A 15,130-nucleotide genomic window follows, 5' to 3' on the forward strand; every position below is an offset into this window, starting at 1 on the left:
ATGCCTGCCGAGCTAGATAATAAGTATGCCTGGCCTGTGTGGGTGGTGAGTGGTCCCATGGATGGGATGAGGACAATGATGGTGTGTGTGAAAGAGTGAATGGTGCTGGCCCTTGCACTGGCAGTGAGTGAGGGCCCTGTGGGTGTGTGATGGGTTTGTGTGTGTGTAAAAGAGCGACTTATCCTGGCGGAATGGAGGAGATCATTCATCCTTTTGCGGCACTGGGTGGCTGTCTTCTTCTGAAGGGCGTTGGCGCTGACGACCACTGCCACCGCCTCCCAAGCCAGGCTGGTGACATTGCTACCCATCTTGCGGCCAGAGCGGGGGTACAGCAAGTCCCATCAGGCCTCCACAGCACCCAGCAGTCGCTCGAGGGACCAGTCGTTGAAGCGGGGGCTGCAGTCTTTTTGCCTTTGCTGGCCATGTCTCCCAGGCAGCGGTGGTGAGTTGGTGGTGATGAACGCTTTGCTGGCCACTGCCTTTTAAAGATGGTGGCCGGCATGATGCAACAGTGGGCGAATGAGAGCCCGCCCTCCATGGAAACAGCGTGTTTCGTGGGAGTGAATATATAATGAAGCGGGTTCAGGAAGATATGGTGTGAAAACTCTCCATTTTCATTGGCAGGTAGGACTCCATTTTGCCCGCCCGCTACCGCACTTAGTGCAAATCTGGGAAAATTCAGCCCTAAATTACCTGAAAACAAAAAGTGCTTTATTATAAACCGAGGGCTGCCTCTGTCAAATTGGGTGAAAGAACAAGTCAATTTATTGACCCACGGCATCAAAAAGAAAGAGAGTGTAATTTAAGAACTATCAGTTGGGAGCAGCTAATCACAAAATGAAATCTGTAACAGAGGTGGGTAATAAAACTACCTTGTAAATACGACAAGATGTTGCCTTTAGTTGAAGTATTATATCCCTTTTTGTATCTAAGACACTACTTTAAATAGACGAACAAAGTGATAAATACAAGTAAATTTTCTGCATACACCAGCAATTTACACTGCAAGTACATTTCGCTTTCCTTACAATTTAACACAGGAATCAGCAGATGTCATTAAAACTACTTACAGTCAGTCACAGAGGTGGTTTCATTGAGGTCAGCCGTCACTGTCAGCTACAATATCAAACTAGCAAAAACAGGCACGTGTGATATAAGTCTATGTTTATTTGACCTGTTTTACATAAACTAAAGCATATAAAGCAGGTTACATCTCCCTGTTTCAGCTACGTTTTGTATTTTACCTTATGTTACCTTCAAGGTTAGAGTATAAGATACAATGTGTTGTGGAAAAATAATAGAAATGACACACATTATATTCATACAATATCAAGTAGGTCGCCTGCCCTGTTTCACAATGTAAACATTTTATCGTGACAACCAAATACATTTTTTAAAAAATGCAGATTGAACTAATTAGTACGTTTCCTTCTTTACTTCACTTTTTTTTTGCACAATGTTGGGCAGGGATAAAATTTGAGGGGATAGAGTCGGGTTAAGCCCTGAAGGCTTGAAAGATCCAATCGAAGTTTGGGCCCCACTTCCTTGGTTCTCACCTCAGAAGACATCACTCTGCTCTGCCAATAATGCCAGCTCCAAGAAAGTACCCCAGACAAAACAGACTCTAAACCTCTCAGTGCTCACAAACTCCTTCCTCAATACTAGTGGATCGCAGGATACCTGCCACCAAATTCCCTTTCTACTCCCAGGTCCTGGGACTCCCCCACCGTGCTTACAAACCCCTTGCACTGCATTCCCAGTGTTCTCCGATCCTGGAACAATTCTAATGATGCTGAGGACGCTCTTCCCAATACCTGCAATCCCACGGTCCCTCGTTGGAGGATCCCAGGATCTGCCTCTGCGTTCCTCGGATCTCCCTCCAGTGTTGTGGGAACCTAGGTGCTGTGATCCCATTCCTTTTACTAGCAGATCCTGGGTCCTTTTCACATTGCTCTCCAGTTCCAGGGCTACTTCTAATACAGATGAATCAGCATTTCTGTTAATCCTATGTAGCATAATGCCCCAGTTCTTATTAAGTTTTTGACTAATCATGAGCAATGTCATGGGAGATTTGCAAGTATTTAATTAATTGCTGGCTATCCCGCTTCCCTAGAAGACATAGTCCATGAATTGTAAATGTACTTATTATCACTGAAGCCCAAATTGTGTCTTGAGGCTATGCAATTATTTAATTAATTACATAATGAATTCACTGCTGCCAAGTTGTCTAGATATCATTAGGAAACAGGGTTTGGGGAACAGAGTTTTAAGAGCTGCAATAGTTGCTCCAATGTTGGGAACACTGAAAGGTAAATATAATGGTTATTTTAACAGACATTATACCTATTAAACATACTGCAACCAGTTGTGACTACATTATCAGTGTCACGATTGTGATAAAAGAACAGTGACAAAGGAAGTATGAAAGTGTGAGATAGAAGTGTACAGAATTCTAAGAAATCTATGCCCATATATGAAGATCTCTCGTGGCACTGCTCACTATAAATCTTGGATTATGCTTGAGACATGTTCTTTGTTTTAGATAAGTTTAACGAGGACAATTTGAAGAGACGGTTATTCTGACTGATGTAAATATGATATCTTTTGTTTCTTTGTGCATTGCAAATAATCATTTTTCCTGTTTTCTTAAAAAAAGTACTTTGAATGAAGTGTGGCACAGAACACAGTAACATAGAAGGTACAATGGACACAATGCTGCTGGGCATTATTAATGGATTTTCTGTGGGGTTGTTGACAGTCAATTAGATGATGTTCTGCTTTACAGGGACAGAAGTGTAACGTACTAAGCCCAGTCCTTTTAAGGCCACAAAACTTTACAATTGATAAACGCAGGGTGAGGCAATTTAGGGTTGCCTAGTCAGGAGAATTGAAGATTGAAATATACTTGCATGTTTTAGACACCAGCCAGGTTATCAAAGATTTTCTGACTTTTCTGTATCAGTGTAACATATCAATTAATGTGGGCAGCTAAACAATGGATTTACTTGAAAATCCATTCAAGTAAATGGACTTGAATTTACAACAACACTGACTGTCATAAAGGTACAGGGATACTGCTGACTTACCTGTATAGTGACCTCCTTGCATGCTCCCATGGTGGTTGCACACAGCATACAAGTCATACATATAGTTTTCGTGATTACTCCCAGAAGGAGTACGTGGTCGGCGCCATGGTGACCAGTGAGATAAAAAGTTCTTAGTGCTCTGAGTTCTTTTGGCTACATGAGGTGTCATATCGAGGCCAATTAGTGGAAATTTTACCAGAGTAGAAAGCTTGGTTCTTCTCTCTCCCATCTGAAAAATTAAAATGTTATACAACATTAACTTTCTACGATTTATCTAACACTGTGCTAAAATCCCTAAAAATGAAAAAAGCGTTGTCAGCATAATTTTGTTCAGTTTATTGAGTTTCATTCTTGTTTTAATGCTCACAATTCACAGGGAGAAATAAAAATGGTCTTGCCTGCCCTTTTATTCATAGGGAGTCCACAAAATAAAACATTTGTTAAAAAACAACAGAATCATAAGTGTTGGCAACTCGGCAAACAATATTAACTCCACACCTTGTGAAAGTCAGTACAGGGTGTGTAATTATTTGTGTTTCCTTTTTCGGTGTGAAATGTTTATACCACTGAAGGGAAAATATCTTTTGAACGCCCTTAACAATAAGAATTTTATTGGTGGCTAAACTACATTACCTACAAGCTCACACAGGGTTATAGAAAAACATTAATAGACACTTGTCGATCAGACAGTACAGTCTTCAGATAAGAAACCACTGAACAAGCAGCACGTAACATGCATCATAAGTTAACCCCACTAAATTCTCAACGAAACATGAACAACAAGAAGCATAGGCATTTCTGGAGGAACAAATCCTTGAGATGTGCATGTGAGAATTAGGAAGGAAGTGTGGACACAAAGAATATAAGATCTAGCTTCTGCACTATAGTTGACTAGGACTGGCGAGTTTGAGAATAATGGAAATAAGATGTCTAAAGATTCAACAGACTTGGAGTGATCATTGGTTTGACTCCAGGACAGATCTAATTGTGTTTTTTTTATGTAAACTATTTATTATGGTTAAATAATGATAATCTCTGTGAGAGATAGCGTCTCTGTTAAGGTGGAATCAAATCCACAAACCTCACTAACACCCGGTGGGGGAGCTATCCAAGATGGGATAATTCCTACACCCCAATAACAGCTGCCTAAGTACATTGGACTGTGTTACTCACTTAGGGGGTTTCAAAGTCAACTCCTAGGACAGAATCATCCCAGATTTGCAACAAGTGCAGTAGCGGGCAGGAAAAAGGACATTTTACCTGCTGGCCACAATAGCAGGTTTTCATGCCGTATTGTCCCAATCACACCTCATTAATCATAGATTCCATGGAAACATGCCAGGTCACTCTGATTCGCCCGCCCCACTGTCACCTCAGGCCTGAAGTAAACCAGGCGCCATATTTAGAGGCTGCCCCTGCAAAGAGCTAGCACTCAAGGGATAGGAAGCTGCTGAGAACTGATGGCTGCCAAAGGGAAGAAACATGCTGCACCCAGATTTAGCGACGCATCCCTCGAGCGCCTACTGGATGCAGCGGAAGCCCGCCGTGACATCCTCTACCACTGCTCTGGGCAAAGGCCAGCAAGCAAGGTCACCAATCCAGCATGGGACGTGGTGGCAGCGGTGGTCAGCACCAACCCACTCCAAAAGAGGACAGCCACCCAGTGCTGCTACAGGATGAATGGTCTCATCCGTTCCGCCAGGGTAACTCACTCTTCTCATCACTCTCAGCTCACACACACACAAACCCATCACAGATCCACAGGAATCTCACACCTCAAGGGACAACACCACTAACTCTCACACACACCCTCACATCTCCATCAGGCTCATACCCTCTCAAGCTCGTGTCCTCATCCCGTCCATGATCCACTCACCATACAAACACTCCACGCAGTGCCATGCATCCCGCTCATACTCTCTCCATCTGTTTTCATGCAGGAGAAACTGGCTCACAACAGCAGGGAGAGGTCCCAGACAGAGGGTGGAGTGGCCCACATTAGGCCCCTCACTCACTTTGAGGAGTGTGACATCGCGCTGACTGGTGAGGATGTGGACCCTGCCTGGGGCAACGTGAAATAGCAATGAACACCCACATGAAGATCCTGCACCACATCATCCCTCTCTCAGTGCAAATGTGAGTGCTCTACCTCTTGTTTTTGGCCCTGCTGCCATGCTCTCATTATCTCTATTTTGGTTCACAAGGAGCTCTGCCAAGCGACCGACACCCTCAGCCAGCCAGTCCCTCAGCTCCATCCACATTCTCACCTCCATTGAAGAGGACACCTCCTCCATTGAAGAGGAAATAAGCAGCCTGGAAGACCCATCACAGCACTTACCCACACCCTCTACCAGCGCAGAGACACACACCTCGGTGGGATGTAGATCTAGAGCAGGCTCGGGTTCACAATCTGGTGGTAACCACATGGACATATGTCCACAGCAGGAGGAGGCAGATTCAGCTGAGCTCCCCATCACTCGTAGGACTGATGGGGAAGAGGCATCTGTGTGTCCGAGTCAGATGACCAGCCTATGGAATCAGCCTTCCAACTTATCCTGCAGAGTCAGCAGAAGGCATGGGAACACAAAGCTGTTGGGAGCCCTCAACACGCAAGTCAAAGGAGTGTCTCCGCCTGCTCTCTGATGAAGTGGTACCCACATGTGCGTGAATGGAGGTCTCCATGGGAAAAATGACGGATGCCATGGAGACGCTGGTCCAGCAGAATTCGGAGATGCGCACAGATCTCTACTCAATCGCAGTAGCCTTGGGTGAGTTCCTGCAGTGGCAACGAGAGGGGGAAACAGGGCACCTCGACATCCCTCCATGTGCTCCTTTCCCTCAAGAAGTCAGATTGTCGCCCTCAGGCTCTCGAAGGGAGGAGGAGCAGCAGCTGGACACCCTGGGTCATCCACTCAGGAATCTCAGAAGCTGTTCTCTCTCTCTCTGAGTCCCCTTTACTTATGACCACCACAACCTCATCCTCTGTCAGAGCATCTGGACCACAGGAGGACAGCCAAAGCAAGCCTCAAAGCCTCAACTCTCCAGGGGACCATGCCAAAGTCATCAGAGGCAATAGGGACAACCATTGCACAGGCTGTCTCCACCCCTCCTGCGGATGTCAGGGCAGCACCTAGAAGCAGTGGTAGGCCTAGAAAAATTAAGAATTTCTGATCACAAGTGGTTGCACGGGTGAACACATTTTGTCACTTTATAATCTGAAAATATATTCACTTTCACTGAATAATATGTAATGTTGTCTTTCAGCTTCATTTACAGGCTTCGTGAGTCCTCCCCCTCATCCCCCCAACTTGTAGTTCAGCTGCATGCAGCCGGCCCACGAGTGATTCTGGAGGGAGAAGTGTGTGTGTGGCAGAGAAATTCAGAGCCTCATGCAAGCATTTGCCCATGCATGTGGATTCTTCCTCAATCACACTCATCTCAATTTCCCAAGCATTTTCAATGTTGCCTGCTGGGCTCTCCTTCAGTTGTCCATCTGAGCTGACCTGCATCTCCGCCCACCCACTGACCGCACTCCAATGCAGCACCTGTGCCTGTCCAACACAAGGCTCCCCATACCTTCAATTTCAGAAGCATGGCAGTTGTTAAGTATGTTTTCAGCTCCCCCGTCCTTTCCCTCCACCAGTCGCTCATGTTCTTTCTCCCATCACTGTTGACCCTCCCTGGCATCACCTTCCACCTCCCCACCGTCACCTACCTACCAGAACCATTTTTTTTCCAGGATGTCCAGGTGAATGTGCACATTCCCTATCTTCCCGAGAAACCCACCCCAATCTACATTGACCTTCCTGACCTCCTCCTTTCTACCCCCAGGATCCGTGTCTGCCTCCGAGTCCCCATCAACCACCCTCGCCGTCCCTTCTACCACTACCGTCGCACCCTCACCCTCCCACCTCATGCTGTCCTTTCTCATTCCCATCATTCCCTCCTACCACACCCACCTTCATTTCACTCCCCAGAGGCAGTCATTGACTCCACAGACCCCTCCCCTTGCACATTCACCTGGATAGCACCCCCCCTTACTCCTTTCTCCACTCTTACTCCATCCTTTCCCGCAGATTCCTTTCTCTCCATGGACTCAATTTGCCCTCTGAACTCCTTACTCTCCCTGAACTCCTTCCCCCCTCCAAACTCCTTCCCTTACATCTTCCTCCCCTTTTACACCTTCCTCCTCATTTGCTGCATTCTCCCGTTACACCCTCCTCCCCCGTAGTCCTCCCCCCTCTCAACCTTAACCCCTGACACCACCTTCACCCCCCCCACCCCACCCCCCCCTCTCCCAACCTCACCCTTCTCCAGTACATCTTCCTCTTCCAGTCAAACCTCAACCTTCCTCTCCACTCCCTCGACGATCATCCATAGCAGCCCATGGCCAAGAATGTGATGTCCCTGAGCAGACCCCAGGCATCAACAGTGATCTTCCACCTTCCGTGAGCTGCTTCGCAGCGGAGCCATGTCCATGAGAATTCCCCCCAGCATGTGAAACTCATGTTCCTCCAGGGTCTGGTAGCTGTAGGGCTCCAGCATCTTCTGCACCTCGTACGTCCGCAATATGAGCAAGGCCCTATCAGTGAGTTTTGACTTCTGTACATCACAATGGTCAAGATAGGTTCTGGGCTGGTGTGTTTTCTCGCCAACGTGGGCAGTAAATTTGACATGGGGGGGATGATTCCAGTGAGCTGGGCTTATAATTAGATGCAGATATATTAAAATGATGTTCCCATCATGCGGCAGCGGGAAAAGCCATTGACGGGTGGAGCGGACAATCGCAAACTGGTTTCACGACGTTGTGAAACCGATTTTTGGTCTCAGCCCATTATGACATCCGACGCCAATGGGGAGGGAAAATTCCAGCCCTAGTCTCAAGCCAACTAATTAATATTTATAAAGGGTCACAGTTGTTCAAAGGGCAGCCTCCAATGAGAAGATCTCACACAAAACTCTGAAAATATGCTGAAGAAAAATTGTTCAAGTAGAAAGACAAAAAAGATTGGGATAGAATCATTATGATAGAATCAATGGTTACAACACAGAAAGAGGCCATTCCATCCTTCAAGTCTGTGCTCTCTGGAGATGCATAAAATTATCCATTAAATGTCCATAGCAATGACAACATAAATGTTTTGAGATCATACTGTGGGTTTTTATAAACAAATGTGTTAACACATTTGAATCAAATTTCACTGACTGCAATTTTAACAAAGGGATGTTAACCAGCTTAAATTTGCTAAAGTAACAAAGGAATTTCATAACAATATAAAACACATTATTGTTACTATCACATAGCACAATTTTACCTCAAAAGAGGACAATGTAATGTCCAGTATAGGGACCATGGTATGTACTGAGTTAGGTTGAATCATTCAAAATGCTGCACTGAGCTGCACAGGAAATGCAACAAAACAAGCTACATTCTGTTGCAGTATTCTTTGATTATACTCTGAACTTCTCATCCTTCCCAAAATAACAACTATATGGAATAGCCTCTCTATAACCATAACAAACTTTTTATGCACTTGTCAAAGACAGTCAATTTATACCCAGGGTATTGTAAAATAAGAGAAAATGTTTGAATAAATCACAGTCCTATTTTAATACACAAATACCTGTCGAAATCGCTTCAGGTGAATGATAAGAATGTCAGGCAAAGTCCATAGATTAAGCTTGACCATCCCCTGCTGAAGATTTTTACAATGTGGGCATCGCCAGGCATCATCTGGAGCTAACTGCAGAGAAACGATTGAATCACATCAATGTTCTAAATCATTGCCAACACTGAAGGTACAGCTTGCAACAGAAAATAAGATTTTGTGTTTATTGTGCTCTCTCTTTGCACTGCAATAAATTACAGTGAGTGCACTGACATAACATTGTACCACACCACAGGTCTATAACCAATAATTCATGACCAGTAATTTACCACTTGGTAAAATGCTGATTTTAATTGGGCTGTTGGAAGGTGGGTACCAAAAGGATGAAAAGAAAATAAATTTCACACATCACTCGAAAGCTAAGTTGCTTTTATGCCCAACACCATTCCTGCCTGAGTTCACCCACTGTCTTTGTTACCTCTAGACCTGATTATGCCACCACACTCCTCACTGGCCTCCCACTTTCTATCCTCCATAAACTTGAGGCCATTCAAAACTCTGCTGCCCGTAACCTAACTTGCACCAACTCCTGTTCCCTACTACCCCTTGTGCTCACTAGCCCACACAGGCTCCAGGTTTAGTAGTGCCTCAATTTTTAAATTCTCACACTAGTTTGCAAATCCCTCCAAGGCCTTATCCCCCATCTCTGTAATTTTTCCCAGCTCTACAACGCTCTGTGATATCTCCAATTCTGGCCTCCTGAGCAATCCCGATTTTAACTGCTCCTCCATTGGTGGCCTTGCCTTCAGTTGCCAAGGCCCAAAGCTCTGAATCTCCATCCCTATACCTCTCCACTCTCCTTTAAGCTGCCCCTTAAAACTTTGACCAAGCTTTCGGTCATCTGTGCCAATATCTCCTTATGTGCCTCACCATCGAATGTTATTTGATAACTCCTTGTGAAGCACCTTGGGATATTTTACTGTGTTAAAGGCACTTCATAAATACAAGTTGCTGTTGTATCACCTGGGGACTGGTTGCAGCACACACTTGGCACAGCCCACAAAGCAAGTCATTTACTCAACCTTTCCCTCAGGAATGGTTGTTAGTATGATAGGGGTTTGAAAAATATGGAAGAAATAAGTAAAATAAACATGTGCCTGGATTTGGCACATTAAATCCAATTTTGTTAGGCACGTCCTTCAGAAACAACCACCAACACGGGTCTCCTTGAGATTTTTTTACACTGCAGAAAGGTCAGCCACTATTATTATTTTTAAAGATGCAGCTGAGTTCTCACCAGTAACGGGTGTCCTGTCCCTATTTGATGGACAATCCAATCACCTCCCCTTACCTGTTCCTCCTTTGTATATAGTTCAAAGCACTCGGCCAATGTACAGTTGTGTGCCTGCTGATGGGCCTGCTGCTGAGTCCGAACACTTTCTTTGTCCTGGACAACTTCTTCCTGAATGCTTCCGAACAAACTGAGAAACAAAGACATGTTTATGAACTTTAATGAAGCCCTATTGCTCTCTACAAACAGGACCACCGGTGCATTGGAATACACTGTTTTGGAAAACCATTATAATTCAACTGGCTAGTCCCAAACTTAGAACATTACCACAGTAAACTCTATTACTTATATCTCTCAATCGTTTATTTTGCCTAAAATGCATGTTGCTCTTAAATTTGCTGCCTCGTCATCTTCCTGGTTAATTTGTGTCATGGTAACCTCTCTATGAAATACTTAAATAAGCCTGGTTACCATCTCTCTTCTGAACTTGAATTTATGGTTAGAGTCTGTGGTTATGTCAAACAATTTAGACTCTTTTAATTTTGAAAAACTCTACATGAGCTCCTGAACTGCCTTTTCTCAAGTGTGAATATTCCCAGCTCATTTTGATTTGCACAGGTCAGATGCCCAAACCCTAGCGTATGTATGGTCTTTATGTATTTTTGTAATAGTAGATGAGTAGAAGTTATCTGAATTTACCAAGTCTTTCCCACCTTATTCACTGGCCTCTTATGTATTTTGCCTGCTGTGGGGTAAAGCAGCTAGTGAACTGAACCCAATGTCATCTCACCCAGTGTTAACTTGGTCCACCTTCAAATTAATTATATATGCATGAGACATAGAGATCTAGTCCAGAATTTGAGAGTGTTTCATTTTACATTCCTGAGTTTTGTGCTAGTGCATTCAGGGCATTGGGAGTCCAGGCTGTTTAAGGTACTTGCTGACACTTGATCTCAAATGGATATCTGCATTAGACCTGAATTTCTAACAACACAGTTGGATCTATTGGCCCTACACTCTGCAATTATGGATTTTATTACCTACAAGAAACTTTATCATCACCTTAATCACCATCAAACAAAATGACAAAGCAATGGAGTTTGCAATCTCTCATATTCATAATCCACCAGAATGCTCACTTTCAATGCAGGCCCACTGGTCATTTATACATTTGAGTATAGTTTAGCAACATGTTCCTACAGGTGAAAGCCAAATAATAATCCAGCTCAGCTGTCTGCATTTGCACACTCACCCATCTTTCGTCCTTTGATCCCATTCCAAAACAAGCTTTATATGTGGGGGCCCACCAGGGCCACAGGAACGTAATGCCCTAAAAGTAACAACTACATTTTAGAATCACTCAACAAAACTTTCATGCACAGCCCTTGTTTTGGAGGCAACGTAAGATGTGCTTCCTTCACACACCAAATTAGTGCAAATTTAGGACAGATCAACAAACGCATGGTTGTCCCATCATCAGTGAAGATCACCAATCGGTCAAACGCTTTGACCCAAAACTTCAGATCGGAGTCAGAACCCTGTGTCCAATTCTGGTCAGACAGAAAATTACCCACTTACCTGCAGACGTTGAAAGGCTCCGAATTCCCCACAATGCAGAAGAACTCCCTCAGTGCAGGAATCCTCGCAGGGAGCAGCGAAGAGAATCAGTGCAGAAAAGACGACACCTTTTTATGGCACTAGCTTTTGTAACTAGCTGTTTAAATGTCCAGCGTGAATGTTAATGAATGGATGAATGCTAGTGAATGGATGAATGGTAGTGATATGGTGGGTTGGTGAGGTAGGTGGATGGCAGGTTGGCAGGAGGTTGAGGTGTTGGGTGGCAGGTGGGTAGGGTGGGTGAGGTCAAAAGGAGGATAGGCGGGTTGAGGGCTAGTCAGGTTAGGTTGTGGGGAGTTGGGAGTCAGGGGGGCTTGTTGGATGGTGAGGGATAGTCAGGTCAGTTGGGGGGGGATTCTGGGTGTCGGGGGGAGGTTGGGTGGTGGGGCTTGTCAGGGTGGCTCGGGGGTAGTTGGGTGTGGGGGTTAGTCAGGTCGAATCGGATGGGGAATCGGTGGGAAAGTTGGGGGCATCGGGGGCAGGGGTAGCCACGTTGGATCAAGGGAGGCAGGGGTTCTGCGGGGTAGTCAGAGGGTCAAGAGGGGAGTTGGTGGGGGGGTCAGTAGTATAGTTACCCAGGAGTCAGATTAGGATTTTTATGTCTAACATTTCCTGGCTAAGTGAGTCAAACCGTCCAAAGTCTTCAACTGAAACTCAGAGTTGGAGACTTTTTTGGTGGGCCTCAGGAAGCAGGGGAAATTGTCCATCGGAAGTTCAAAGTTCCCAGGAAATTCCGATGGAGTCAATGTGATGGCAATTCTGCAGGGTCCTGAAGTGCCTCTTGTGGGGTACATTGGTCTCCGGAGAAAAGAAGATACGGGCCATGACACTCTGTGATTACACAGTAATGTTTGTTTAATGTGTGATGGAGCAGCCTTGCCCTTGCTATCAATGGAATCCTGGTTGAGAATGCCCAGGGCTATTTCCCTGGAAGGAAATGTTTAGGAATATCCAGTTGACACTTATCAGGTCCTGGCTTGCTTTGGAAACTTGCAAAAACAACTCATTACTGGTTTTGTCAAACTGCACTACCGAGGGACAATAGGGGTTGATGTAAACTGTGTTCACATGATAGTGTTGTTATTTTACTGCAGTGTTGGTGTGAACTGATTTCATATTGCATTGACACAATGGGCCAAATCTTCCAGTTCTGCTGAAGGGTCATGAGGACTCGAAACGTCAACTTTATTCTTCTCCGCCGATGCTGCCAGACCTGCTGAGTTTTTCCAGGTAATTCTGATTTTGTCTTCCAAATCACTGTCGGATTACCACTCTGCTCCTATTTTCTTACCTTACATTGCAGTTCCACGTTTCTCACCCAGACTTCCAACCTGGGCCCCCTGAGAAATGTGGAGCTCCGGATCCTTGCCTCGCAGTGCAGGAAGTTGGGGAAAACCAAACCAAGCCACGCACCCCCCCCAAAACCCTTTCAGCACTAGCTGCCTTGTTCCGGTAAATTTAAACGCCCCTTTGTTTAAAATGCCACTTTGACAAGCTACAGGAGAGAAGGTAAGTGTGTAAGGTAAGTGGGTGAGGGCTAGGATGGGTCGGGGGCGGTGAGGTAATGTCGGACGCAGGGTTGGGCGTGAGGGTGGTTGGGGGTGAGGTAGTGGAGGTTTGGAGAGGTAGTCAGGGTTAGGGTTAGTTGGGGGTTTTGGGAGAGTAGTCAGGGGCTTCAGGGGGCTGGGGACTTTGGAGAGATAGTCAGGCAGTGTAGTCGGGCGAGGAAATCGGGGTCACGTCTAGCGGATGGGGGTGGGGGGGGTGTGGGACGGTGTCAGCACGATAGTAACTAAGGAGTTAGAAATGGTTTCAATCCCTCAAATTTTTCCTGGTAACTATTCTGGTAAGTGAGTCAAGACCATCTGAAGTCTCCAACTTTAATTCAGAGTTTTGGAGGGTTCCAGACAGAGGGGAATTGCCCATTGAAAGTTGAGATTTCCCGTGTAGTCAGTGCATGGGGACCTCTGAAAGGTCCCCCAGAGCATCTTCCAAGGTGCCTCCAGGGTATGACCATTCAGAGACCAGAAGATTTGGGTCAATGAAGCAATATTGTAAATCCAGCTTTCAGAGCTGAGCCCAGAACATGCAATAGGAGAATATTTGTTCCAAGTCAGGCCCTGACACAACTTTTACACTAATGCAAAGCAGTTTCATTTCAACAACAGAAACTGTTTATATTTACACATAAAAAGCGCTTTGAATGTGAACACTGAACACGTCAGGGACAGAATAACTGGAGATGGGTATTGGAAGAAGGGATGGGGCAGTGACTGAAAGCAAAATCAGGAGATGTTGAGGTTTCTGAAGAGAGGAAGAGCAGCAGTAACAATGGGAGGAAGAGCAGCAGTAACACTGGGAGGAAGAGCAGCAGTAACACTGGGAGGAAGAGCAGCAGTAACACTGGGAGGAAGAGCAGCAGTAACACTGGGAGGAAGAGCAGCAGTAACACTGGGAGGATGAGCAGCAGTAACACTGGGAGGAAGAGCAGCAGTAACACTGGGAGGATGAGCTGCAGTAACACTGGGAGGATGAGCTGCAGTAACACTGGGAGGATGAGCTGCAGTAACACTGGGAGGAAGAGCAGCAGTAACACTGGGAGGATGAGCAGCAGTAACACTGGGAGGATGAGCAGCAGTAACACTGGGAGGATGAGCAGCAGGAACACTGGGAGGAAGAGCAGCAGTAACACTGGGAGGAAGAGCAGCAGGAACACTGGGAGGAAGAGCAGCAGGAACACTGGGAGGAAGAGCAGCAGGAACACTGGGAGGAAGAGCAGCAGGAACACTGGGAGGATGAGCAGCAGGAACACTGGGAGGAAGGGCAGCAGGAACACTGGGAGGAAGAGCAGCAGGAACACTGGGAGGATGAGCAGCAGGAACACTGGGAGGATGAGCAGCAGGAACACTGGGGGGAAGAGCAGCAGGAACACTGGGAGGAAGAGCAGCAGTAACACTGGGAGGATGAGCAGCAGTAACACTGGGAGGATGAGCAGCAGTAACACTGGGAGGATGAGCAGCAGGAACACTGGGAGGAAGAGCAGCAGTAACACTGGGAGGAAGAGCAGCAGGAACACTGGGAGGAAGAGCAGCAGGAACACTGGGAGGATGAGCAGCAGTAACACTGGGAGGAAGAGCAGCAGTAACACTGGGAGGAAGAGCAGCAGCAACACTGGGAGGAAGAACAGCAGGAACACTGGGAGGAAGAGCAGCAGTAACACTGGGAGGAAGAGCAGCAGTAACACTGGGAGGATGAGCAGCAGTAACACTGGGAGGAAGAGCAGCAGGAACACTGGGAGGAAGAGCAGCAGGAACACTGGGAGGAAGAGCAGCAGCAGTAACACTGGGAGGATGAGCAGCAGTAACACTGGGAGGAAGAGCAGCAGTAACACTGGGAGGAAGAGCAGCAGTAACACTGGGAGGAAGAGCAGCAGCAGTAACACTGGGAGGAAGAGCAGCAGGAACACTGGGAGGAAGAGCAGCAGGAACACTGGGAGGAGGAGCAGCAGTAACACTGGGAGGAAGGGC

The 15,130-nt window shown here is 46.1% G+C and overlaps 1 protein-coding gene across 1 annotated transcript in view; it reads right to left on the reverse strand.

The window, feature by feature from the left end:
- The window catches only part of usp43a (ubiquitin specific peptidase 43a), a 581,344-nt gene that overhangs the window by 38,344 nt on the left and 527,870 nt on the right, over positions 1 to 15,130 (reverse strand). Inside the window, exons 10-13 of the mRNA XM_078570881.1 lie at positions 11,239 to 11,316; positions 10,047 to 10,176; positions 8,711 to 8,830; positions 3,087 to 3,315 (exon numbers count right to left, since the gene is read on the reverse strand). Of these exons, the coding sequence (XP_078427007.1) occupies positions 3,087 to 3,315; positions 8,711 to 8,830; positions 10,047 to 10,176; positions 11,239 to 11,316 (557 nt within the window). The remainder of the gene's footprint in view (positions 1 to 3,086; positions 3,316 to 8,710; positions 8,831 to 10,046; positions 10,177 to 11,238; positions 11,317 to 15,130) is intronic.

Source organism: Cetorhinus maximus, chromosome 24 (assembly GCF_964194155.1).
Source record: "Cetorhinus maximus chromosome 24, sCetMax3.hap1.1, whole genome shotgun sequence".
Classification (NCBI taxonomy): domain Eukaryota; kingdom Metazoa; phylum Chordata; class Chondrichthyes; order Lamniformes; family Cetorhinidae; genus Cetorhinus; species Cetorhinus maximus.